Source organism: Manis javanica, chromosome 4 (assembly GCF_040802235.1).
Source record: "Manis javanica isolate MJ-LG chromosome 4, MJ_LKY, whole genome shotgun sequence".
Taxonomy (NCBI): domain Eukaryota; kingdom Metazoa; phylum Chordata; class Mammalia; order Pholidota; family Manidae; genus Manis; species Manis javanica.
The window spans coordinates 171,631,552-171,657,364 of NC_133159.1; the positions used below are offsets into that span (position 1 = coordinate 171,631,552).

At 39.4% G+C, this 25,813-nt stretch overlaps 1 protein-coding gene across 12 annotated transcripts in view; it reads left to right on the forward strand.

Moving 5' to 3' along the window:
• CEP112 (centrosomal protein 112) overlaps positions 1-25,813 on the forward strand; it is a 445,347-nt gene that overhangs the window by 305,344 nt on the left and 114,190 nt on the right. For 11 of the 12 annotated variants that reach the window (XR_012130844.1, XM_073235805.1, XM_073235810.1 and 8 more), the window contains one exon: positions 114-263. Coding sequence is in view for 11 of the 12 variants with exons in the window: in XM_073235805.1 (XP_073091906.1) it covers positions 114-263 (150 nt within the window). In the remaining variant the exon portion in view is untranslated. Of the gene's footprint in view, positions 1-113; positions 264-3,948; positions 4,197-25,813 lie in introns of those variants that run through there. The other variant, XM_073235812.1, reaches the window with a different exon arrangement.

Genomic DNA, 25,813 nt, shown 5'->3' on the forward strand with positions numbered 1-25,813 from the left:
AGTTTGTAGACTAGAGTTTTGCCAAATCCATTCTTTTGTTAAGCATAAATACATATAAAATAGATGCCTTTCACTGAAGAATTTGAAGTTAAAGCATGCTGTTTTCATTTTAGATCATAGCAGAACTTCAGACAACCATTTCCTCTCTGAAAGAGGAGAACAGCCGGCAGCAGCTTGCTGCAGAAAGGCGGCTCCAGGATGTTCTACAGAAGTTTGAAGATGAGAAGCAGCAGCTGATTAGAGATAATGACCGAGCAATCAAGGTAATCTGAAGACTTCAGTAACCAGTGGTACCAGCTGCTTTAATGTAATTAAAAGGAGGGCCAAAATCCCAGCAGTGGGCAGATGAATGCAGGTACCTGGCTTGTTCACACAGCCTGCAGTAATTCCATTCACTGGACTCTACCTTTGATGTCTCCAGTGACTCAGGCTGACTTCCCTCCAAGAGATCACATGCCAGCATAAAAAGTCATTTTTGGCAAGCCCAGTCCATTCACATTGAACAAATATTTGAAAACTACCCTGTCCTTTCTCTTGAGAACCACTTTGGAACTGTCTCTTGAAATTAGAATGAGTGCCTTAGCCCAGTACTGCTGCCTAATAAATTCAGAAGTCAGCTTCCAATTTACATTCTATTCTTTGCCCACATCCTTTCATTCTGTATTCACATAATGAGAAATAACCTGCTTAAGGTTTGGAATGCCAAACATTTGATGTGCTCTGACGTAGTACAGGGTAGGTGTGTTACTGCTGAGAACCTAGGTTGTTTCCAAATGGCTTCAGACAATCACACCTTTAATAGCAACAGAAAATTCCCTGGACCCTGATTCTTTCGGTGATAGGCAGTTAAATCTCGAAGCCGTTTTTTTCTTGGCTTCATAGCAGTGAATGCTATTGTAAGTGTCTACATCATGCTGTGTTTAATCTGTGAGGATAAGCATCTGGAAACCTTCATAAATAAGATTTAAAAGAGAACAAAAATTTTTAAAAGAATTCACAGGAAAAGATTTTTCAGTGATTTTGCTTTATTATAACAATGCTTAAAGCCTGTAGAGTAATCATACAAAGCAAAGAAAAATCAAAGAAACATTGGGTTTTATCACTGCCCTTTTCCACCTAAGCCCTCCATCTTACTTTTCTACAGCCTATTGTAGACAATCTGAGTAATTTAGGGAAAAGTTGCTTTTTAATATATATCCTTTAAGCCTGGACAACACTGAATAGAAAAAAAAATCTTAAGATATGGACAGAACCTTGGAGGTCACTATGTCCAGCCTCCTCGCTTGAGAGGTGAGGGCTTTTGTTGTTAATGAGCTTTTCCCTGTGTATTTCCATCTGTGAGCTTTTACCCCCTACATATGATATGATGCCCTTTTCCATATTCTAGTGATTTAAAAAAATGTTTGAAGCTCTTCTGGTTTGTAAATGCACAGGAAATACCCACTGATCTGCACAACTGTTTTGCTTTGCATGTACTGAGTTGAATACTTTGCTTAAGTTCTTTTAGTTGTATAAATGTTTCACTTTGCATGAATTTCTTTTCCATTTGATATCCAAATACCAAGTGGTAGGTAATTTCCAAATTTTAAATGAATCACTGAACCCCAGTATAATCCAAAAGGGAAAAACATAAATTTATTCCATAGCAATATAGCTTCTAGTATGGTTTCTTAGAGATTAAAAATATGTATCTTGGAAAAAATAACTGCCTATTTTTAATTATTAGTCTTTGTATTTTTAATCAATTTACCTGTTAAAAGTGAAAATATTCTGGTCCTAATTCCAACAAAGTATCAAATCACAGACTGAATTTAAATAAGAGGGCAGTAAATATATGTGTGTATATATATTATTTATGCTCTATATATATAGAACATAGATACCAGAAATTAATTAAAATTACAGTGTAGATAAGATACAGCTCCGTTTTGATTCACCACTTAGATTATGTATAAAATGAATGACTTCCTTCTTTACTAACATAAAATAATCCATTAGCACTCACTGCTTTGCTTTTTTTTTTAAGGCTATGTCACATAAAATAGGAATAATACTTGATGTTCATTCCGCATTTACTATGTACCAGGCTCTCTGCCAAACATTTCATTCGCCTCATGTTCCATGATCTCTTTTAAGCCTTGAAATAATCATTATGAGGTAGATATTTCTATCATCCCTGTCTTACAGATTGGAAAACTGAGGCCTGAGGTTAAATAACCAGCCCAAGATCATACTGCTAGACAAATGTCAGAGCCAGGTCCAGGTCACAGTCTTTCTCACTTGAAAGGGTCAGCTATTAACTATTACACCATACCTCAGTCTCTCCATTCTGTGTATGAAGGTGAGTCAAAGACCAAGTACAAAAATGAACCTAAATAGCCTCGCTCTAATTTTCTGTCTGCCTGAATGATAATAGCACTTTTGTAATCTAATTATATTTGAATGTTTTATAGATATAGATATATAGGTAGGTATAGATACTCACAGAGAGGCACAATTACCATGAGGCTTGTATTTGGTTTTCTGAAACCAAATACATTTGCCTGCATATATGTTTTAAAAAGCCCATATGTACCTAATATTCTTTCTAGTAAGTATTAATTAGTATTAATATTAAATAGCACTGTAAAAACAGTGTGTATGCTAATTGTGAAATGTACTTAACCCCACTTTTTGGATTGATGATGATATAAGCTCTCCAGCTGGTGATCGAGAATGGAAATGGGGAATAAACCTAGCATTCACTCTGCCAGAGCTTACAGTAATATTTCCATGGACAAATCGATCTTTCATTAAAGAAACTCTAGAGGAAAACTGTGGTATAAAAAGGCTACTAAACTCCATTAAAGGGCTGCCAGTCTGAGAAAACTTGATAAAATATTCCTAGTGAATAATTTGACAATACCTATCATCATTAAATTGCCTGAGAGGCATGCTTAGCCTTTGACCCATTTCCAGAATTTACCCTAAGGTAGCAATTAAAGAGTTGCACTCAGTTTTAGCTAGCCAGAATATGCTCATTCTAGCAGTCACTCATTTATCCAGTAACTATTTATTGAACTCTTAATATGTGCTAGGTACCCATAATACCAGCATTTTCTATCTCCTTTCTATCCTGTATTTTTCACCATAGCACATAAACTAAAAACTGCAATATTGAAAATGATATTGGAGAAGGATATTTAAGGATATTGAAAGTGTTCACAAGATAGTTTTCCATGAAAGTGCAGTTTACAAAACATTATGTACATATGAGGTCATTTTTGCAAATAAAAATACATGTAAAGAGAAAGAGGAAGGGAATCATGTATCAAAATTTTACTGGTGAAAAAAGTTGTACTGATAGGTATCTCTGAGTGATGGAATTTGTGGTAATTTTCTTCTTTTATCTTAGCTCTATGTTGTAAATTACAACATCACTTATACAGTAAGAATTGTTTGGTATAGAAAGGAAGAGCCACCAGCCTAAAGGGATCCAGTGGATATTAAAGGAATCGTGGTAGCTGAGATTAACAGCAGGCATGATTTTTGCTGTCTAAGAACCAACAGATGAAGTAGTCTTTCACAGAACAGAATTCTTGGAGGGCAGAAAGTGTTCTAGAAACAAACACATTTATTTGTATGGGTAGATCTTTTATGCTGTAGTATCCCCTTTCTCGAGAGTAAAAAAATCTTCATCACTTATTTACCACTTTAGCTCATAACTTGCCTTCAAAGTCAAGCTTCTGAAATGAGCTATCTAATAGAGGTAGTTTGCACACCAAACATCGTAGGCTGTAAGGTCTGTGAGGTTCCAGGCTCTCTCCATATGGCCTCCCTCTCTGCAGTCAGACTTTCTGCATGGAAGCTAGTGTCCAGAAATGGGAAGGTAGACCAGTACTTCTATTATGGCAACCGTAGGAAGATTCAGGTGATGCTTCCACCACCTTTTATTTATTGGCCTTTCAGGTCCCAGCACCAGCCCAGAACCAAGGGGAGGAGAAATCATCTGTCAGTGGGAGGAATGCAGAGCTGGTGAGGCCCTCTGAAAGCCACCACAGTAGTCTGCACTAACTCATATTCGTTCTTCACCTATACAAAATAGCGCAAAGAAGAAAATACCTGTATTATTGTTCCTACCACCCCAAATCAACATCGTTAATCACCATTGTGGCACATCTGTGTCCATCTTTTTTGGACACAAATACAAAAGGTATTTTTTTTTTGTATTTGTAAAAATGGATAATAGCATATGCTCATAAGTAATTCAAATTCCAGGGAGAAAAAGGTAGAAATTATTTAGAGTCACACCAGAGCCCATCACCCAGGAACCACTGTCATAGCAGTCAGGTGAACATCACTTCAGATATCTAACTCTATGTAAGGAAAAAAGAGAAAGAAGGCCAACTAGGCTTATAAAATGTGATAATACTCTAGATTCCTTTAATGTGTTTTAGAAAAATCTCTTCAATTAACTTTGCTTTAATTCAACAGAAAGAAACTAGGATTTTGAACTTTTGAACAGAATTTGATTTGGGGATGAAAAATTAGTACCTAAGTATGCTCATACTTCCTCCCATTACCCCTCCCTACCACCTCCTGCCTCGGGTAGTATTGGTATTTTTAAACTGTCCAGGTTTATGACATTAACAATGGGTCTTTAACCATAACCGTCCGTTCAATACTCATGTGATCTTTAGTGGATGTGGTGCTCACCACTCGGCCTTGTAGCATAATGACTTCATTCCAAAGTTTTTACTTTGATCTGGTCTAAATTGGTTGGATTTCATGATGAAGAAATGTCTTCAAGACTCACAGTACTATATCTGCCATGACCATTATTGTTTGAGTGACATGGATGCGATATTTTCACATTTTCTTCCCATGGGAACTGTAAACATTGCTCCTCTAGCATTTAATATTGCTGGGCAAGGCTCAGGTTCCCACCCCCACCCCATAAATGATCTGCCTTTTCTGAAGAAGTCTTTCTTTGTTGTATTAAAGTTAATAGATTAACCAGGATGAATTTAGTAATTGATCAGGATACCCCTAAATACTGAACACTCAATATCAAATGTTTCTGACGCACAGTAATTCTCCCCTCTCAATAAGTAACACTTACTTGTAGTGACTGCATTTTCCCTAAGAGGGAAGGTTCAGAAGGAAGAATCAGAGTCGAGTCTGGTTGGGCTGACGGGTCTTTGAGAGTTCACACTACCTAAGCGGGAGGGAGCCTCTCATATCCCTTTGGGGTTTCACTTGTCCCAGTTTGGTGTTCATCCCTGAAATCCTGGAAACCTTTGTTCCCCTTAGAGATAGACAGCCCTGACATTTTCTTGTTTTTCTGTCACATCTTGCAGTCAGGAGAGGAACGAGATGAAGCTACTCAGTTTTCTTCTCTCCAGAGTTGTGATATTCATGAGTATTCTCAGGATTTTGTTAACATGTAACAAAATAATGACTTGGGGGACATCGGCAGATTTTGAAGTTGAGTCTCTGCGCAGCGTTCTAGTGTGCTCCCGAATCGTGTTTCTTTCTTTGACCATAGGCTGCTGAGGGCTTTTTTATTATTTCTCCCTTACTGCCCTATTGTAGTGTTTTAGAACATTTTTGCTAGTTGTTCATTTTTATTTACTCAGTTCGTATGGTGTTGGTAGGGGGAAATTCAGTCTACCATCTGACCTTAGAAGCCTGTTCGACTCCTTTATAAGGTTTACCAAGGAGCCTGTGGTAGTCAGCTATTGCCCCAATAATGCTGCCTAACAAACAATTGTCCAAACGCAGTGACTGAGAATAACATTTGCCTTTCTTGAGACGTATCTGTGGCTCGTTGCTAGGGCTTGGGTTCACCTGTGGATTGGTCAGATCTGACTCCAGTCTTCCTGGATTCAGGCCTGTTCTGTATGTCTGTACAATCTACTGGACTAGTAGCTACCTGGGGTGTTCTCCTTGTGGTGGATACAGGAGTACAAAAGTGAGCTGAACAGAATCCCTGTAGCCTCAGCCTCATTTCCATCCACATCAGTGGGGCAGGGAAACGATACACCCACATAGTAAGACTGTGAACAATGATTTAATCTGCCACATAAACAGTCTCTCCGAACACCCTTAGCTCCACGGCAGCACTTTCCCAGCTCCTCTGCCATTCTAAAACCCTCTGTCCTATTCCTATTGCCTGTCTCCTCTTCCTGTTGTTAGCATTCAAATATGGGCATTAAGCAAGGCCTCTTCTGTTTCCCTGTGTGCACTGTCCCTGGACAACCTCATCCCTTCATGTGAGCTTCCATGCTAATGAATCTGAATCTTCTCCTTCACCAGACTCTTTCAGAGCTCTTAACCACATTTCTAACCGACATTTCTAATCCACATTCTAACTTAGATGACCCACAGGCTGCTCAACCCACACATCCTATGAAACAAATTTATCTTCCTCCCATTCTTTCCTTACCCCCAACCTATTCTACTTCTTGTGTTGATTATCTGAAAGTATCACCTTAACCCATCCAGTCAATAAGTCAGATTCTGGAAGTTCCTTTGAATGAATTCTTCCCCTTGAATGAATTCTTCCCCTCCCTCACCTCTCGGAGGTCAGTTACTGTAAGTGGCACCTAAATATCTCCAAACTCATATCCCATTCCCCAGTCACTAGTTTCTACCTTCTTAGGCAGACCTTCATCATCTTTGACCTTGCCTGTTGCAACCCTCCTATGTAGAATCACTGCTAATAGCTTGACCCTCTCACAGCTATCCCTCTCACTGTTGATAAGGTAACCTTTCCAAAACACAAATACGAGCATGTAGTATGCTATGTAAAATCCATCAGTGGCTTCCCACTGCCTACAGGATGAAGTCTGTACTCGTGTGGCATTTGAAACACTTCATGATCCAACCTAGTGGTTCCCAACATGTTGCCCTCATACCCTAGTGAGTCCCTAAGTTCTTCTTCCCAGCGGTTCTAGAAGATCAAAAGTCTCTTTCATAATAACACTGAGACATCATTTGCCTTTTTTACCGTGATCACATTTGCACTGGTGGATAAAACTTAAAACCATTTGTGTCTTAGCATGAAACATGGCATTGACATTAAACTGTCATTTTCTTCACCACGACCACATATTTGTGCCTTAAAAAAACTGAAGTAGTGAAGTGTATTAATTTTATTAAATCTAAACCCCTGAGAACACATCTTTTTAGTAAGCACTTCTGCCTGCATCCTGAAGTTGATAGTCATCTCAAGGAAAAGCAGTTCTGCATTTGTTTGAGTATGAGCTGAACTCTAGTCACTTGGAAAGAGTGGTTGACAGGCAAACTGCTCATTCAGATTTGACTCTCTGGCAGAGGTTTTCTTGACAATGAAGTGAACCTGATACTCCAAGGAAAACAACTGACTGTATTGTCGCTAATGACAATATTTGAGCTCTCAAACAAAAATTAGAAATTTGGAAAACTTGTACCATCACTGTAAGCTTGATGGCTTCCCAGTATGCAGAGACTTTTCTGATGAGATCAATGGTATTACTCATCATGGGAATGCAAAGAAGTTGGGGGTGGGATGTGATGAAGTATATCAACATTTGGAAGACATATGTAACTCCCTGACCAGTGTTTTCCAAGTGACCAATACCGTGTTACAAAATCATGCATAAGTGAAAGAGCCATTCAAAGTACAAAAGAGACCAATGGATTTTAATGTAACAGTACACAAAGTTCACCGATAGAGTTCCGACTGCACATTGCAAGTAACTTTTAAGAAGCTACCACTAGTCAAGTTTTGTAGTAGTCACAAGGAGTATCTACAATCATCTGAAAATGCGACTAAAATACTACTCCCTTTTCCTATTACTTACCTGTATGAGACTAGATCATCTTCCTGTGCTTTGACCAAAGCAACATATTGCCAGAGATTGAATGCATGCAGCAGATATGAGAATCTAGCTTCCTTCTAATAAGCTAAACATTAAAAAGATTTGCAAAAATATAACACATAGCCACTCTTCTTACTAACTTTTTTGCTTTGGAAAGTAGTTATTTTTTATTAAAAAGTATATTTATGTTCACACATAATGGGTTTATTACTGTTATTTTAAAATAAATTAATAAACAAATGTCTTAACATTTCCTACTTTTAACTTCTAATACAAACATTAATAGCTATAACCCACATAAACCTCAAATCTTAGGATAAACAAGACTTTTTTGGGGTTTTTAATTTTTAAAAGTATAAAGGAATCCAAAGACTGAAACTTAGAGAACCTCTTGTCTAGATAAGCCATTCTCTCCACTTCATCAACAGCTAGTCTTCAACATTCAATGCCATTCTCTGCAATCCCATGAACTCTGTGTAAAGCTCTTTGCCTTTCAGATTTAAATGTCACCTTTTCTGTGAAGTGTCAGAGTGAGAAGTTCTTCCAGCTTTGGCCATTCTTCTAGTGACATTTTCACTCTGGTCCACAAACCCTGATCCAAAGCTTTGAGGTTGGGTGTGTTTTGCAAATGAGAATCTGCAGGTTGTAGGAAGGTGGTACTGTGCTTGTCCATTATCCCCAATGGGGTCTGGACCACACACTGTGCCCAGACATACAAACGCACAGTGTTTGTCTCCAATAAGTGGAATAAATAGAAATGATAAACATCCCTGCAACATCAGTCGGGTTTTGTTGCTTTATAAGTTACTGCAACCTTTCAAAGATAATTTGTGGTTTTCAGAGGATCTTTTAATTTCAGGATTGCAGGTAAGAGATCATGAACCAGTATTTTGATGAATTCTCTTTCTCACCAACTAGACTCCAAGCTTCTTGAAAACAAGCACTTACTGCAATGTTTGATTCAGTGGAAGTACTAGAAATATGCTGAGTAAGTGAGTGATGTTACCTCATAAAGTTATGCTCCAAAAACTATATATATCATTTTATTCTCATGTTATTTTGTTGATGGCAGCAAGCTGGTAAACATTTTGTGATGGTATAGCAGATATGCAAAAATAACTCAAACCTTGTAGTAACGGTGATGTATTTTGCCTAATTAGGCTGATTCTAATAAAACACCCTGCATGTTGTATGCATTATCTAAGAGCACAATTTGTATACTGCAGGGGTAGGCAGGCCCCCAAAAGGCTGTACACCAAAGCCAACTTATCTAAATGTTAGTTAGTGCTGTCCACAGAACTCACAAAAGTTCACTGGGGGAAATAGTTAGAAATAGTTCTATAGAAAGACTGTGGAACATTCTTCTGGCATCACTGCACCACCAGGGCTAAGCCCTTTCTTTGAAGCTAGTGTATTGAAAGTTCCTCACTGTGAAGCCAGATGTCCAAGCTGAGATTTCATATCAAGGAGAAATGTTGTAAAATTTTTGCTCGCAGGCATAGAGAAGAGATTTTAAAGCACTGATGCTTCTCCCCCTTGGCCACTGACTGGAGTTCACGAGAAAAGGTCAGCTGCCAGTAGGACAGCTAGAAATCTGGTCTGTGTTACCAGAAGGGCTTAGGGGTCGGGGGCGGGGGTGGGAGAGAAAGTATATTTCATAAGATTGGGCAATTCTCACTGTGCTAAAAGCTTACAGGAATCCATTTCCAAAAGAATAAAATTACAGACCTCACTGTGGGGTTTTAGTAGCATTGAGAAACGAGAAGAAATCTCAGTGCCTAGCATCAATTGGCTTTGTTTGGGAACTGTGCATTATTTAATTCCCGTCTCCCCTGAATGAACGTCCTAAGGGCGCAGAGGCGAGTGGCATTTTCTTTGTGCCTCCTGCATTAGAATTATTATTGCTAAGAATAGAAATATATTTTCCATCCCATCCAAGAAGGCTGGCCTGCTCACTTAAAAGGAAGACACAGCCATGCAGTCATAGTCGCATGAAGTATACGTGCCATTTTCCAGGAAGAATGCTCTGGAAGACAAGCTTGGTTACAGTGTGGCAGTGAATTATGACCTTGCTCGCTAGAGTGAGGAGAAGCAGTGACATATAAATGAGCAGAGAAGAAATGAACAGTTGTCCCTCCAAAGTGTTTTATCCCACTTATATGCTCTGGCAGATTTTTATTTTATTTAAAGACTAGTTGAAGGTTATTTGTTCAGTCGACAAAATCCTTCAAGCACTATCAAAAATATTTTTAGCCCCTGGAGCGCTGCCTTGTATATACTAAGAGATCAGTTAGGGTTTGATGGGTAAATGTAGGGATGACTGAGAGGGTGGTGGAAAGAAGACAGGTGAAAACAAATTCTCCTTCGCCAAGGGTTGGGTAAATTTTACTCTTTGGAAATCGTCAACTAACTATATATGGCTAATTTTATTATTACATAGTCCAAAATACAAATTGCCTAGGTTAATCAAATACTGGAATACATATGCATTATTTAGTTTTTTAATATTAAAAAAATTAACAAACGACTTAAAAGATCTTAGTCTTTGCTAATTCTGAGCTATCAGAAACTGTTTCAAAGTCAGCATGATAAACAAAATGAGCACTGAAATATCTAACTACAGCCTCAATAACCAAAATTACTGAATAATTGCTACATATATACATGTCTGTATGTATGCAAAATTATATATATTTGTATACACATATATTTTCAGAATCCTATTAGACTTAATAGTGATTTATTATTATATTAAATTAAACTTAGTATATAATTTATATATTAAATAAACATATAAATATTACTTATGTCATGCATTGATTGAATTGGTGTTTTTTGCCCATTTTCTCTACAAGTTTCAGTCTCAGGTGACTTTTGAGCAACCTCTCTTTCATCATTAATCAATACTGAAATCCATGCCTCTTCCTTTTAATGATCATTGATAGGATCTCTTGTGTCTAAGGACTTGTTCCCAAACAATTCAGACCTTGCTCTTGCCTTCCTATACTCCACGCCCCAGCTTCAGCACGAGTAACAGCAGCACCCGGTTGGTGTGCTGGCACAGGCTGGCACAGGCTTGGGCGAACCCAAAATCACCTTGTCAGGAATTCTGCCCGCTGGAATATGCCAGCATGGAGATAAGTGCACACTGCCACAAATATCTTTTGAGAGCCAGTTATTAAACATTTACTGGCATACTGCTGCTACCTCAGTATCTTCTGCCCACTTTGTTGGTGAAATTGCCTTCCAAGTCTAATCCCCACCGTCATGGTGACACTCAGCCTTTCAGCCCAGAAGGTGGAGAGACGGACAGGTGGATAGACAGCATGCCACTCTCCGAGTTGCTACTCTTTCCAGGTACCAACCAACCATTTGCTGTACTTTCTCTGATGTGTATATGATTCCACTCTAGCAAATAGTACCTTGAAGTTCCTTTTCTAACCTCAATGTAATACAGAAAGTTTACCAAGTAACCTATTGCGTCTTCTCTAAATTCAGTGGTGTTTTCCCACTTCTAATCATCTTCTAACTCCAAGTAGCATTTGACTGTAACAATTTTCCTTCTAGAACAGGGTTGGCAAACTTTTTCTGTAGAAGACATGATAGGAAATAGGGTCTTTGTGGGCCATATGGTCTGTGTTGCAATTATTGAGTTCTTTCTGTTGTGGTATGAAAGCAGCCTTAGGCAATGTGTCAGCAAGTGGGCATGGCTATGTTCCAATAAAACTTTATTTACAAAAACAGGCTGGGTGCCAGATTTGGCCTGCGGGCCGTAGTTTGCTGACCCCTGCTCTAAAAACCCACTCTTTTCGTGCTTTCCATGATACTTCTTTTGCTTCTCTCCTCCGCTGGTCTCTCTTCTTCCCCATGTTCCTCAAGTTTGTGTCCTGGGCTTTGCTTCTCTTTTTTGCCCCCATGGTGAGCTCATCTCTGTGACCTTAGCTGTCATTTCTATAGAGATGCTTCCCAGAAGCCTCAGCTTGATTCCTGGTGGGGTCTTGAAGCTCACAGAGCCTGTAAATCCTCTTCTTGGGGAGAATGCACTATTTCAAACTCAGCAACATTGGATTACCCTCTTCCCTTCCAAATTGGCTCTTCTCTCCAGTCTATCAGGGTTACCCTCAGTCTTCCTGTTTCCTGTTAAAAACTTTGGGTTCATCTTTGTCCTTTCTTTCCTTTATCCCAATTTATCTCAAGTCTATCACCAGAGTCCTAGAATGTATTTCTTATTCCTCTGATATGACCCTATTCAGAGCCCTTCTCAACTTGCAATTGATTTAAAACAGCCTCCTCTCTGCTGATGTCCCTGCCAAAAGTCTCTTAGCTCTGGTCCAGTATGAAGAACTCTGCCAGGGAAATCTTAAATCACTGATTTTCCTGCCACAAAGGGTGCTTACAAATCAATAGGAGGAGACTAAGAAGCCAGAGGACAAAAAAAGAACAAAGGGCATGAACACAGATTCACAGATTAAAAGTAATATCCAGCAAGCATGTGAAAAATATGCTATTCCCATTCATAATTAAAGGAATGTAAGTCAAAACTACAAAGTTTTGAAGGACCTGGCTGCCACTTTGATGGGCATAAGTTTTGAATTTGAAAAATTACCCAATGCTGCACTGTTGCTGGGAGTATAAAGGTACAGCCTCCTAGGGGAGCAGCAGAAGGGGGTGGGCGTCTACTACTATTTTAAATGCACTTAGCCTTTGGCCCAGCCATTCCACTGACAGGAATTTACCCCATGGATGTATTTGCAAGAATATAGAATTTCTTTATAGCATTACTTAAGCAAAAAGCTAGGGGGGCAAAATTAAATCTGGTACATCCATACAGTAGAATAATAGGAAGCCATTTAAAAAGAATGAAATCATCCTCTGTGAAAATGTGACAAGGCTGCCAACGCTAAGTGGAAAAAAATGCAGAACGTGCTATACTTTAATTGCTTTAATGGGTCTCAAAAATGGGTAGCTGGTCATTTGGAGGGAATAGGACTTTTATTTTTTATTTTATATCATTTGACAATGTTCGTCTTTCTTATAATGCCATATTACAAGTGGAATTTAGAGGACAGCATATAACATATACTTCAGACTCTCCTGTCTGGCTTTCAGAGCCCCTCCAGACCTGTCAGTGTTCCTCATCAGGCGTGTTCCTTTCTAGCCACACTGGTCTTCTCACTGTCGCCAAGTGCATGGGGTGCCTGCACCCTCCTTCTCTCAGGCTAGGCACCGTCCTCCTCCCTGCAGCCTCTCCTTCACCCCACAGACCTGTCCAGCTTAGCAAGGCCGTCCCGAGGTCCTGTGCACCTCCTCCAAGAAGCTTCTCTGATCGCCTCTCCCTGGGGGTCCTGTACCTTCATGAAACTCCATCGCTAATGCTTAATGATTCTCTTATTATTTCTGATTTCTGCATAGCACCCACAATACCGGGCACCCAAAAATAAAGACTTTGTTGATTTAATGAATATGATCTTCAGTTATTAATCGCTAAATTTCATGTCTATTGTATTTTTTAAGGCAGCTCTAAGCATATCAGCACCAACCTAGCAGTTAAAAGAAGTAGGAATCCCGTGCAGGTGGTGGGGGTGGGTGGAGGCGGGGAATCTTCCGTGAAATATCCAAGCCTTCGGATTAGCAAACTCTTCTTTTAAGAGGCAGACATCCTTGATGTGTTAACATCTTAAACAGTTTGAAGTAGTTCACACTCTTAGTTCACATACTAATGTGAAATTTTTAATCAGAGTCTTTCTTCGTAACAATTAGATGAGATCATCTCGCTTAAGGGCCAAGGAGTGGCATGCGGATAGGGGTGTGGGGAAGGAGACCTAGAGGGCTATTCAGGAGCCTGGGGACAGAACTGGAAGGTGTCTTCAGGGGTGGGGCAGGCAGCCTGAGGGCAGGAGGAGAGGCTACGGCAGAAGATGGGGGCCAAGGGGAAGGGGCTAGACCAGGATGGGAGGAAGAGCGCCAGGGACTGGAGAGCTGCTGGGACTTTGTGTCCAATCATCTTTGTTGCAGGAGGTTTAACACCTGACTTCACAAGGTGACTGTATTTTACATGACCTTCTGTTGACACCTATAGGTTGAGATATAGGTATCTTTGTAAAAAAGGAAGTGGAATGTATGTATATATGTGTGTGTGGTGTATTTGTGTACGTGTGTGTTTGTGTGGCTATACTTTTCCAAAATAGAATGCACATATATGTATATACATACATGTTTATTTTCCAGCAGTTGTTATACATCTTAGAAAAAAAGTGAAGCTATGAATAAACAGCTGTATTATCATAATGAATTCTGCATTAACTATGCCTTTTAAATTATGGAAAAATTTTAAGACAGGCCTCACTCATTCTGCTTTACATTCATGTAGTGTTATTTTTAGGGGATTTGCTGCATTAGGGAATGGATAATGTAGAGAGTTAATTATAGCTTTCCTCAGAATTTCTAAGGAACTAAGTCAAACTCCAAGTAATAAAAATAAACCTGGAATGCATATTGTTGGAAAAAAATAATATGATCCTGTCATGCCCTCAGAAAAGACCAAAATGTGACTTCCAGGGTTGTCACTAGGAGGCTGTTGCTATCATAGCAGCAGTAGCAGCTGAAACTAAAAACTTGGAGTGAAAAAGATCTGGGGTGGTTGGTGGGTTACAGGAATGCTTTAATGTTAGAAGCACAGAGGAAAAAGTGGAATTAAAAACAAAGAAACAGCACCCATTTTTTTCACAAGAGGCAGAACCCTTTTGCTTTTATGTCTCTGTCACTTGCTCCAGGATTCTTCATAAAGCCCTCTAAGCACCTAAATAAATATTCATATGGCTGCTCAACATCTCATTAATAAAACAAGATTTGGTGGTAAAATATTTCAGAGTAACATATGATTTGCATCTCACCCTTGTTTAACTTTAAATCTCAAGCAATTAATAAATTAGGCTTGAGAGCTTTTTAAGAAGTAATATCTTACATGCACCACAAATTGCATTATTTTTATGTGTAAATAATGATGAAAGGAGAGATTGTCCCTTTGATGTCTATAAACTATGCTGTAAAATATGCAGAAAACATTCTTGAGTTTAGCTGCAGCCAAAACAAACAGACTAGTTCATAAAACAGAGCAGCAGCATTCTTAGAAACAAGTATTATTTTTCTTTTCTTCCCAGTTGCTCTTTTTCCACCTCTTATATTCTTGCCATTTCTAGTGGCAAATTCGTTCCAAATTCAAAAGTGGTGCTAGCCTGCATTTCTTCCTCCAGAGAACTGGGTTCTTCTCAGGTTCCTCCCAGCAATCTCGTCTTCTTGGCCAGCTCTGACCAGACCTCAACTGGACTGTGAGTTTTCGTGCAGTGAATCCTTTTTGTCAGTAGCATTTCACTGTTGCTTCAAAAACTAATTATTATTGGAAATTTTAGCAAATATTGGTGTTCCTCAGAGAAACATATTTACTTTCCTCTCCATTTTCCAAGCTGGTTTATCTAGTTTCATTTTATTTTTAAGTAGTGTCTACAAATCCTTATACACAAAATCTGAGTTTGGCCTAATTTTTATTCTGGTATAGTTAATAAACTGAACCTCATTGTATGTTCATGTTTGCCATGGGAGAGATACAGAAACATTTTGGACTCCTGTTAAAATATAGAACAAATTCATAATTAACATCACAAGATGGTCTGTGTTCTACATCTGAACTGTGCCTATATTCTTTGAATATGCTGTATAGTATAAGATTAAATACTAAGTAGATACGCTTATTTGGAGAGGCCAAAGGTACATGCTTGACCGGAAACTCCTCCCAGCCTACACACTGGACCTTCTTCCCTGGGATCTGCTTGGCTGTGACCTCTGTTTCAGCCTTACTCACGGGCTACCACTTAGCATCCTGGCCTAATGCTTCTTCTTTAAAATTGATCTTGAGCTCTGATCACCTCAAATAAATCTTGTCTATCAGATTCTGTGTCTCATTTCCTCAAGCTGAGTTTTTATTTTGGTTTCTCTGCTTCCAGATGGCAGTTTTCTGCTTGAACTCCCCATCTCTCTTCTCATCCGTCACATTCTCATCCATCCTTCCTTTATTCTTGACAAAGTCTAATAAGCAGAGTATTAAATATCGGGGATTCATGGGAAACTGTTTCCTTTTATACCAGCTAAAATCATGGTCCTATATTATTTCACTGATTGATAGAATCTTAAAGCTAAAAAGATCCTCAGAGAATTGGCCCACTGGCCTCCCATTCTCCCCGTCCTCATCCTTCCCCCATTGCATTTCACAAACAGAAATCTTCAGCCCGCCTGAGGGAAGTGCCTGGTCCTTTACACACAGCTACTGGCAACACCGAGCCGTGAACCCAAGACTTGCGATTCTGGTCTTTCCTTCATAATCCATGTTTTCAAATACACATGAAAATGGAAGTAGTAGTTTTACTTTAAAATATATGTGAGCTGCTAAGTGGATGGAGCATCTTCCTCACAGTCTTATATGATTCCATGTGACTCAAGGAGAACTTCCTCTAGGCTTTGAGGGGGAGCTCAGCAAAGCATGTTCTCATGTGGACTGTTTACGAAATCGTCCCATTGGTAATTGGCTTTGTTGCTCACTGTGATTTTATTTTTTAATTATCACCAATTGTCCTTGGAAGCAAAATGTTCAAGGCCAGCTTAGAAAAGGGGTCATGATTTGAAAACCAACTTTCTCAGAACTTTACCTGATTTAAAGAACATTCCCAAAGGAAGGAAATGTTAATGAATAATGACCTCTTGCAGCCTCATAGATGTGGAGGTTCAGCAAAGACACTTAGACCAGGATTGATTTGTGAGCAGGCTGAGGAATTCGTTTTCCAAGAGGAAACCAATTATTTTGAGAATCCACTTAATTCAAATGACTTTATTTCTATGATGTCAAATGATCAATGAATAAATGAAAAGGGTCCATACAGCAGTGTTCTTTATTTTTGGAAGGACAGTAGTGCAGAGAAATGAAGACAGCAGACTCTGAGTCATTTTTAACCTTTGCCAAACTATGAAGTGTTACATGAAACCCAATCTGTTTAATGTTACCATTGTTTCATTTTTCTAATGCCCAAAGTATACCCTTAGATTATCTTGCATGTGTTGCATTAAAGAGAGATATAGGGTTTAATAACATGGATTCGGGAGCCGGACCCCCTGGGTTTAAATCGTAGCTCTACCAGTTAGAAACCATGGGATTTCAAACACATTACTTAGCCTCTCTCTGCCTCAGTTTGCTCATTTCAAGAAAATGGAAGTAATAATAAAATTTATAGGAATTGCTATGAGAATCAAATGAATTAATGCTGGAAAGCCTGTGTCTTCTAGGTAATAAGTCCTATTATGCATAATTGTTCGATTGTTTTTTTGAAAAGACCCTATCCAATACAAGTTGAGATATGTTCAAATGTAGCCCATATTAAATAAGCCTCTCTTGATCCCATTCCCCTTCTACTTACTGTCTGTACTCCATTCCCACTCATTCCTTAATACTTTACAGTCTGAGTTCTGTCCCCATAACACCACAAAAATTGGTCTTTGGGTTGCCACTGGCCTCCTTGTTGCTGAATCCACTGGACTCTCCATCCTCATCTGCTTGACTCTCTGCAGTATCTGACCCCAGTCACATCCATGGGGCCCTCTTTGTGTCTTTTGCCCTCAAACTCCTTGCTCCTCGGGGGTCTTCTTTTTCTACTGAGGCTCGATGATCTCACATAGGCGATCCCATCCATTACCACCTATATTTTGACAACTGGCAACTTTACATCCCTACTGATATTATTCTATCTCAGATCTTACTGCATTCTAGATCTTTCTGGAGGCTTCATGAATATCGACATAGATCTTGACATGTCCTATAGAAACCTGAAACTCACATGTCCAGCACTGGAATTATTGTGTAAAGCCCCTTACATCTGCTTCTGCTCCTGTTCCCAAATGCAGTTAATGGCACTGTCCTGCCTTTCCTCATCTCCCTCCTTCCCCACAGGCAGCCAGACATCTAGTTCTGATCTTCACCCACTTCTCTGCATCCACAAGGCCCTTCCCCTAGTGTAGGGACCCACCAGCTTTCTCCCGATTCTGAACAGGCCCCTGCCCGCCAGGCTTGCCCCCCTCCGATCCCTTCTCCACACCACAACCGGAATCATCTTTACTTCACTGGGTCCCCGAGGGCCTGAGGATGCAGCCCAGATGCTCTAACAAGGCTTACAAGACTCCACACTGGCCCAGCCTGTCTCAGACCCCCTCACTTTTCCCCTGCTTGCACCCCATACTCCCACCATTACTCATATTTTAACTCTTCAAATATGACAGGCTTGTTCTCATCAACTTTTTGCCAGGGTAGACATCTCTGTCCCGAGAAAGACTCTCTTGGCCATTCCAGCCTCCAAGACTGGCTGACATGCCATCCTTTTTGGTGCCCCCTGACTATCCCATGGAGCACAGGTACACAAGATGTGGTGATGGCTGTTACTTCCCTGCACCTCTGAGCTCCACAAGTGCAGAGCCACTCCCTGCAAGCTCCCGAGCCCAGCTGGTGCCTGAGAGACAAGCTCACTCAGCACTTGTCAGCCCACCACCAGGTGCTCACGGCCAAATAAACCAAGGCCTGTGGTCCACTTTTGCGTGGGCTTTATAAAGCAATGAAATTATAGTTCCTTCTAGGAAGCACTTTCTTTTTTGAATGATATGGCCACGCATATGCAGAGAAAACAAGCAATTTAACTTCATAAGCATCCAAAATTCCTTATACTGTGCATGATGGGTTTTGGGGTGAGTCCTCAGATTTACCTGCCCACACTCCGTTGTTTCCCCTTTCTCTCTACCTCTCTCTGAGGCAAATCATTAACAACATTTCTCTGAATTTTTCATGTGGAAGCCCTTGACAAAATTTTTTCTTTCTTTTTTGAAAGGGCATCTCTCATATTTATTGATCAAATGGTTGTTAACAATAAAATTCTGTATAGGGGACTCAATGCACAATCATTAATCAACCCCAAGCCTAATTCTCAACAGTCTCCATTCTTCTGAAGCATAACAAACAAGTTCTTACATGGTGAACAAGTCCTTACATAGTGAATAAGTTCTTACATGGTGAACAGTGCAAGGGCAGTCATATCACAGAAACTTTCGGTTTTGATCACGCATCATGAACTATAAACAATCAGGTCAAATATGATTATTTGTTTTATTTTTATACTTGATTTATATGTGAATCCCACATTTCTCCCTTATTATTATTATTATTATTTTTTAATAAAATGCTGAAGTGGTAGGTAAATGCAAGATAAAGGTAGAAAACATAATTTAGTGCTGTAAGAGGGTAAATATAGATGATCAGGTGTGTGTCTATAGACTAAGTATTACTCCAACCCTAGACAAGGGCAACAAAACATCCACGGATGCAGATTTCTCTCAAAACAGGGGGGGTGAGGTTCTAAGCCTCACCTCTGTTGATCCCCAATTTCTCACCTGATGGCCCCCCTGTGACTGTGCCTGTCTTAGGTTGTTCCTCCCTTGAGGAATCTTACCCGTCTCTGGCTAACCAGTCATTTTCCGGGGCCATACAGGGAAATGTAAAGTTGGTGAGTGAGAGAGAAGAAATATTCTTTGAAAAGGTTAGCTTTTTACTTCTTTGCAGATTTATGCCCTGTGGCTTCTATGCCCAGCATTTGTCTTGAGGTATCTTTACCACTTGGAAGAATTATGACACTCGGTAATTTCGATATGAGGCATGAATTCTACTAAAGGGTTGTAATTAGGAAGGAAGAAGAAAAGCTATAGAAGTAGCAGACGGAAAAAAACATGGGAAGATTGATTATTTCTTTGACATATCTTCTTGTAGAGTAACATAAGCACATATAGGTTTTAAACTACTAATTAAATTGCATACACACATTAACATAATAGGAATACAGCTACATAACAAAAGCAGACCTACAATTACCAGCCATCTCCAGTGAAACCAAGAAAACCAGTTAGGCACCCTAGGTATTTGTGAAAACTTATCAGTGATGTGATGGATATTGTCTAACTGAATTTGAATAGTTTGAGAAAAATCAGACAAATTAAAACAACACATTCCTGGGAACGGTTCACATCCCATATGTTCTTTTAACAGTAGATAGTCTATAGTCGCACGATTTTGGAGCACTGCATCTTACACTTCTCCTAATTATTGGTTGAGTTCTGACAGTATAGATCCAGTCAAATTTGTTGTTTTACTGTATGCACAGGCCAGCTTAGATATCTCCTTCTTCATTCCAATGGCAAATCCAGGAACCAGTAGGATGAATGCAGCTACAACTGCAAGAGTGCCAGGATCTTTGTTGAAGGTTTTTGATGATCATCTTCTGGAATGACTCTTCCAGAGTATGTTGATGTTGGAAGTTCTTCATATCATATCTTAATTCGTTTTCTGGGTAGCCAAATTAGGCTTTGATCCTCTGTATAAACACAAACAGCCCCTGTGCCCACACTTTGATATGACCTTTATACCATTGTGAAGAACTTATTGGAGATCACCACACAGGAACAGCTTTTTTTTTTAAAAGAAAGAAATATTATCAGAAAAATGTACTTCCATAGCTGATCATCTGACACCCTTTAAATGATCAAAATTAAGGATATGTAAAGCATGCATTAATCATTGATTTGCAGTTAGTTTTATCCAATCAGGGAGTAATCCCCCTTTTCTTTCTCTTTTTTTTTGTTATCATTAATCTACAATTACATAAAGAATATTATGTTTACTAGGCTCTCCCCTATACCAGGTCCCCCCCACAAACCCCTTTACAGTCACTGTCCATCAGCATAGCAAAATGTTGTAGAATCACTACTTGTCTTCTCTGTGTTGCACAGCCCTCCCCCTTACTCCCACCCCCCCATTATGCATGCTAATCATAATACCCCCTTTCTTCTTCCCCTCTTATCCCTCCCTACCGACCCATCCTCCCCAGTCCCTTTCCCTTTGGTAACTGTTAGTCCATTCTTGGGTTCTGTGATTCTGCTGCTGTTTTGTTCCTTCAGTTTTTCCTTTGTTCTTATACTCCATAGATGAGTGAAATCATTTGGTATTTCTCTTTCTCCACTTGGCTTATTTCACTGAGCATAATACCCTCTAGCTCCATCCATGTTGTTACAAATGGTAGGATTTGTTTTCTTCTTATGGCTGAATAATATTCCATTGTGTATAGGTACCACATCTTCTTTATCCATTCATCTACTGATGGAAACTTAGGTTGCTTCCAATATTATGTCATCTGCAAATAGTGACAGTTTAACTTCTTCTTTACCAATATGGATTCCTTGTATTTCTTTGTTTTGTCTGACTGCCGTGGCTAGGACCTCCAGTACTATGTTAAATAACAGTAGGGAGAATGGGCATCCCTGTCTTGTTCCCGATCTCAGAGGAAAAGCTTTCAGCTTCTCGCTGTTCAGTATGATGTTGGCTGTGGGTTTATCATATATGGCCTTTATTATGTTGAGGTACTTGCCCTCTATACCCATTTTGCTGAGAGTTTTTATCATGAATGGATGTTGAATTTTGTCAAATGCTTTTTCAGCATCTATTGAGATGATCATGTGGTTTTTGTCTTTCCTTTTGTTGATGTGGTGGATGATGTTGATGGATTTTCAAATGTTGTACCATCCTTGCATCCCTGGGATGAATCCTACTTGGTCATAGTGTATGATGCTTTTGATATATTTTTGAATTCGGTTTGCTAATATTTTATTGAGTATTTTTGCATCTACATTCATCAGGGACATTGGTCTGTAATTTTCTTTTTTGGTGGGGTCTTTGCCTGGTTTTGGTATTAGGGTGATGTTGGCTTTATAGAATGAGTTTGAGAGTATTCCCTCCTTTTCTATTTTTTGGAAAACTTTAAAGAGAATGGATATTATGTCTTCTCTGTGTGTCTGATAAAATTCCGAGGTAAATCCTTCTGGCCCGGTGGTTTTGTTCTTGAGTAGTTTTTTGATTACCGTTTCAATTTCTTTGCTCATAATTGGTTTGTTAAACTTTTGTGTTTCTTCCTTGGTCAATCTTGGAAGGTTGTATTTTTCTAGGAAGTTGTCATTTCTTCTAGGTTTTCCAGCTTGTTAGCATATAGGTTTTCATAGTAGTCTTTAATAATTCTTTGTATTTCTGTGGAGTCTGTCATGATTTTTCCATTCTCATTTCTGATTCTGTTGATGTGTGTTGATTCTCTTTTTCTCTTAGTAAGTTTGGCTAGAGGCTTATCTATTTTGCTTATTTTCTCAAAGAACCAGCTCTTGGTTTCATTGATTTTTTCTATTGTTTTATTCTTCTCAATTTTGTTTATTTTTTCTCTGATCTTTATTATGTCCCTCTATCTGCTGACTTTAGGCCTCATTTGTTCTTCTTTTTCCAGTTTTGATAATTGTGATGTTAGACTATTCATTTGGGATTGTTCTTCCTTCTTCAAGTGTGCCTGGATCGCTATATACTTTCCTCTTAAGACTGCTTTCGCTGCGTCCCATAGAAGTTTGGGCTTTGTGTTGTTGTTGTCATTTGTTTCCATATATTCCTTGATCTCTATTTTAATTTGTTCATTGATCCATTGATTATTTAGGAGCATGTTGTTAAGCCTCCATGTGTTTGTGAGCCTTTTTGTTTTCTTTGTAGAATTTATTTCTAGTTTTATACCTTTGTGGTCTGAAAAGTTGGTTGGTAGAATTTCAATATTTTGGAATTTACTGAAGCTCTTTTTGTGAGCTAGTATGTGGTCTATTCTGGAGAATGTTCCATGTGCGCTTGAGAAGAATGTATATCCTGTTGCTTTTGGATGTAGAATTCTAGAGATATCTATTAGGTCCATCTGTTCTAGTGTGTTGTTCAGTGCGTCCGTGTCCTTACTTATTTTCTGCCCAGTAGATCTATCCTTTGGGGTGAGTGGCATGTTAAAGTCTCCCAAAAATGAATGCATTGCATTCTATTTCCCCCTTTAGTTCTGTTAGTATTTGTTTCACATATGCTGGTGCTCCTGTGTTTGGTGCATATATATTTATAATGGTTATATCCTCTTGTTGGACTGAGCCCTTTATCATTATGTAATGTCCTTCTGTATCCCTTGTTACTTTCTTTGTTTTCAGGTCTGTTTTGTCTGATATTAGTACTGCAACCCCTGCTTTCTTCTCTCTGTTGTTTGCCTGAAATATGTTTTTCCATCCGTTGACTTTTAGTCTGTGCATGTCTTTGGGTTTGAGGTGAGTTTCTTGTAAGCAGCATATAGATGGGTCTTGCTTTTTTATCCATTTTATTACTCTGTGTCTTTTGATTGGTGCATTCAGTCCATTTACATTTAGGGTGACTATTGAAAGATATGTACTTATTGCCATTGCAGGCTTTAGATTCGTTTTTACCAAAGGTTCAAGGTTAGCCTCTTTAGTATCTTACTGCCTAACTTAGCTCACTTATTGAGCTGTTGTATACACTGTCTGGAGATTCTTTTCTTCTCTCCCTTGTTAGTCCTCCTCCTCCATTCTTTATATGTTGGTTGTTTTATTCTGTGCTCTTTCGTGTTTCCTTTAACTGCTTTTAGTGGGAAGTTGATTCTATTTTTTACCTTTAGTTAGTATTTGATTGGTCTGGTTTCTTTGCTGTGGTTTTATTTTCTCTGGCAACATCTGTTTAGTCTTAGGAGTGGTCCCGTCTAGAACAGTCCCTCTAAAATACCCTGTAGGATGCCCTGTAGAGGTAGTTTGTGGGAGGCAAATTCCCTCAGCTTTTGCATGTCTGGGAATTGTTTAATCCCGCCATCATATTTAAATGATAGTTGTGCTGGATACAGTATCCTTGGTTCAAGGCCCTTCTGTTTCATTGCATTAAATATATCATGCCATTGTCTTCTGGCCTATAAGGTTTCTGTTGAGAAGTCTGATGTTAGCCTGATGGGTTTTCCTTTATAGGTGACCTTTTTCTCTCTAGCTGCCTTTAAAAATCTTTCCTTGTCCTTGATATTTGCCATTTTAATTATTATGTGTCTTGGTGTTGTCCTCCTTGGGTCCTTTCTCTTGGGAGTTCTGTGTATTTCCGTGGTCTGTTCGATTATTTCCTCCCCCAGTTTGGGGATGTTTTCAGCAATTATTTCTTCAAAGACGCTTTCTATCCCTTTTTCTCACTCTTCTTCTTCTGGTACCCCTATAATACAGATATTGTTCCTTTTGGATTGGTCACACAGTTCTCTTAATATTGTTTCATTCCTGGAGATCCTTTTATCTCTCAGTGTGTCAGCTTCTATGCATTCCTGTTCTCTGGTTTCTATTCCATCAATGGCCTCTTGCATCTTATTCATTCTACTTATAAATCCTTCCAGAGTTTGTTTCACTTCTGTAATCTCCTTCTGGATATCTGTACTCTACCTCTGGGCATCTGTAATCTCCCTCTGGACTTCATCCCTTAGGTCTTGTATATTTCTCTGCATCTCCATCAGCATGTTTATGAGTTTTATTTTGAATTCTTTTTCAAGAAGACTGGTTAGGTCTGTCTCCTTCTCAGGTGTTGACTCTGTTATCGTGGTCTGCCTGAAATTTTGCCTTTTCATGGCGATATAGTTTGCAGAGCTGGCACGAGTGACGGCTGGAAGAACTTTCCTTCTTGTTAGTTTGTGGCCTTCCTCTCCTGGGAGAACAGCGACCTCTAGTGGCTTGTGCTGGGCAGCTGCGTGCAGACAGGGCTTCTGCTTCCTGCCTGGCTGCTATGGAGTTTATCTCTGCTCTTTCTGTGGGCGTGACCTGCCTCCGGGAGCGGCCGGGAGGCTATTTATCTCCATGAGGGGCCTCCATGCTCCCTGCTGCCCAGGGGTTTAGAGTCCCCAGAGTTCCCCAGATTCCCTGCTGCTGGACTAAGTGTCCCAGGACGCTTGCATCCAGCGGTGAGGTCCCTGTCCCTTTAAGACTTCCAAAAAGCACTCGCTTTTCTTTGTCCCCAGGGCGCCGGCTGCAGGACCTGCTCACAGGTCTTCCTGTCCTGTTTCCCTAGTTTCCAGCACCCCGCACATGCTCTGTGCTTGTATTTCCCCAAATGTGTGTCTGCGCTCCAGTGCGGATGGCTAGGACTGGGTGTTCAGCAGTCCTGGGCTCCCTCTCCCTCTCTGCTCCGACTCCTTCTCCCACCTGGATCTGGGGTGTGGGGCGCTCAGGTCCCGCCAGGCTGGGGCTTGTATCGTACCCCTTCGCGAGGCGCTGGGTTCTCGCAGGTGTGGATGTGGTTTGGATGTTGTCCTTTGTCTTCTGGTCTCTCTTCTAGGAAGAGTTGTCTTTGTTATATTTTCATAAATATATGTAGTTTTGGGAGGAGATTTCCGCTGCTCTACTCACACCTCCATCTTTGGTAAAAGTACTGACAAAATTTTTAAGGCTAAGAAAACCATCATACTTACAAGCTTTACATTCTTGTAAGATAAGATACATTCTCTGGTCTGTCCTCTCTCAGTTGTCAATCCCTAAACTGTCTAGAAGCTCTGAAGGGTGTATTTCCCTTTCTTTTCTCCTTATGATATTTATCCAAGTTTTTGTTCATCACTTTGAGGCTAGATTGTTTTATAACAAAAAAGTTCCTTTCATTATGTTAACAAATATGTCCAAAAAAAGCAAAAGTTCAACTCAATCCTCCCAAAATAAAATCAATAGAATTTAATTCAAGTACATGTTTAGCTACTCATGAAATAAATAAAATATTTAAATAAAATATTTAAATAAAATTAAGGGGGGCCCATAAAAAGAGGCTGTCTTCTTAATGGGATGAGTTTGAAGGAGGCACCTTGCAAAAATTTAATCATTGGTTATATTCTATGGAGAAATAGTAAATGTTTATTTGAAATTAAAATAGTAAATGCAACTTCAAGTTAGGATACAGCAAAATAATCACCTTTATACTCCAGCACATTCACTTGGTCAAGAATAGAGAGTTGAAGAGATTAATCAAATTTTGTATCAATAGA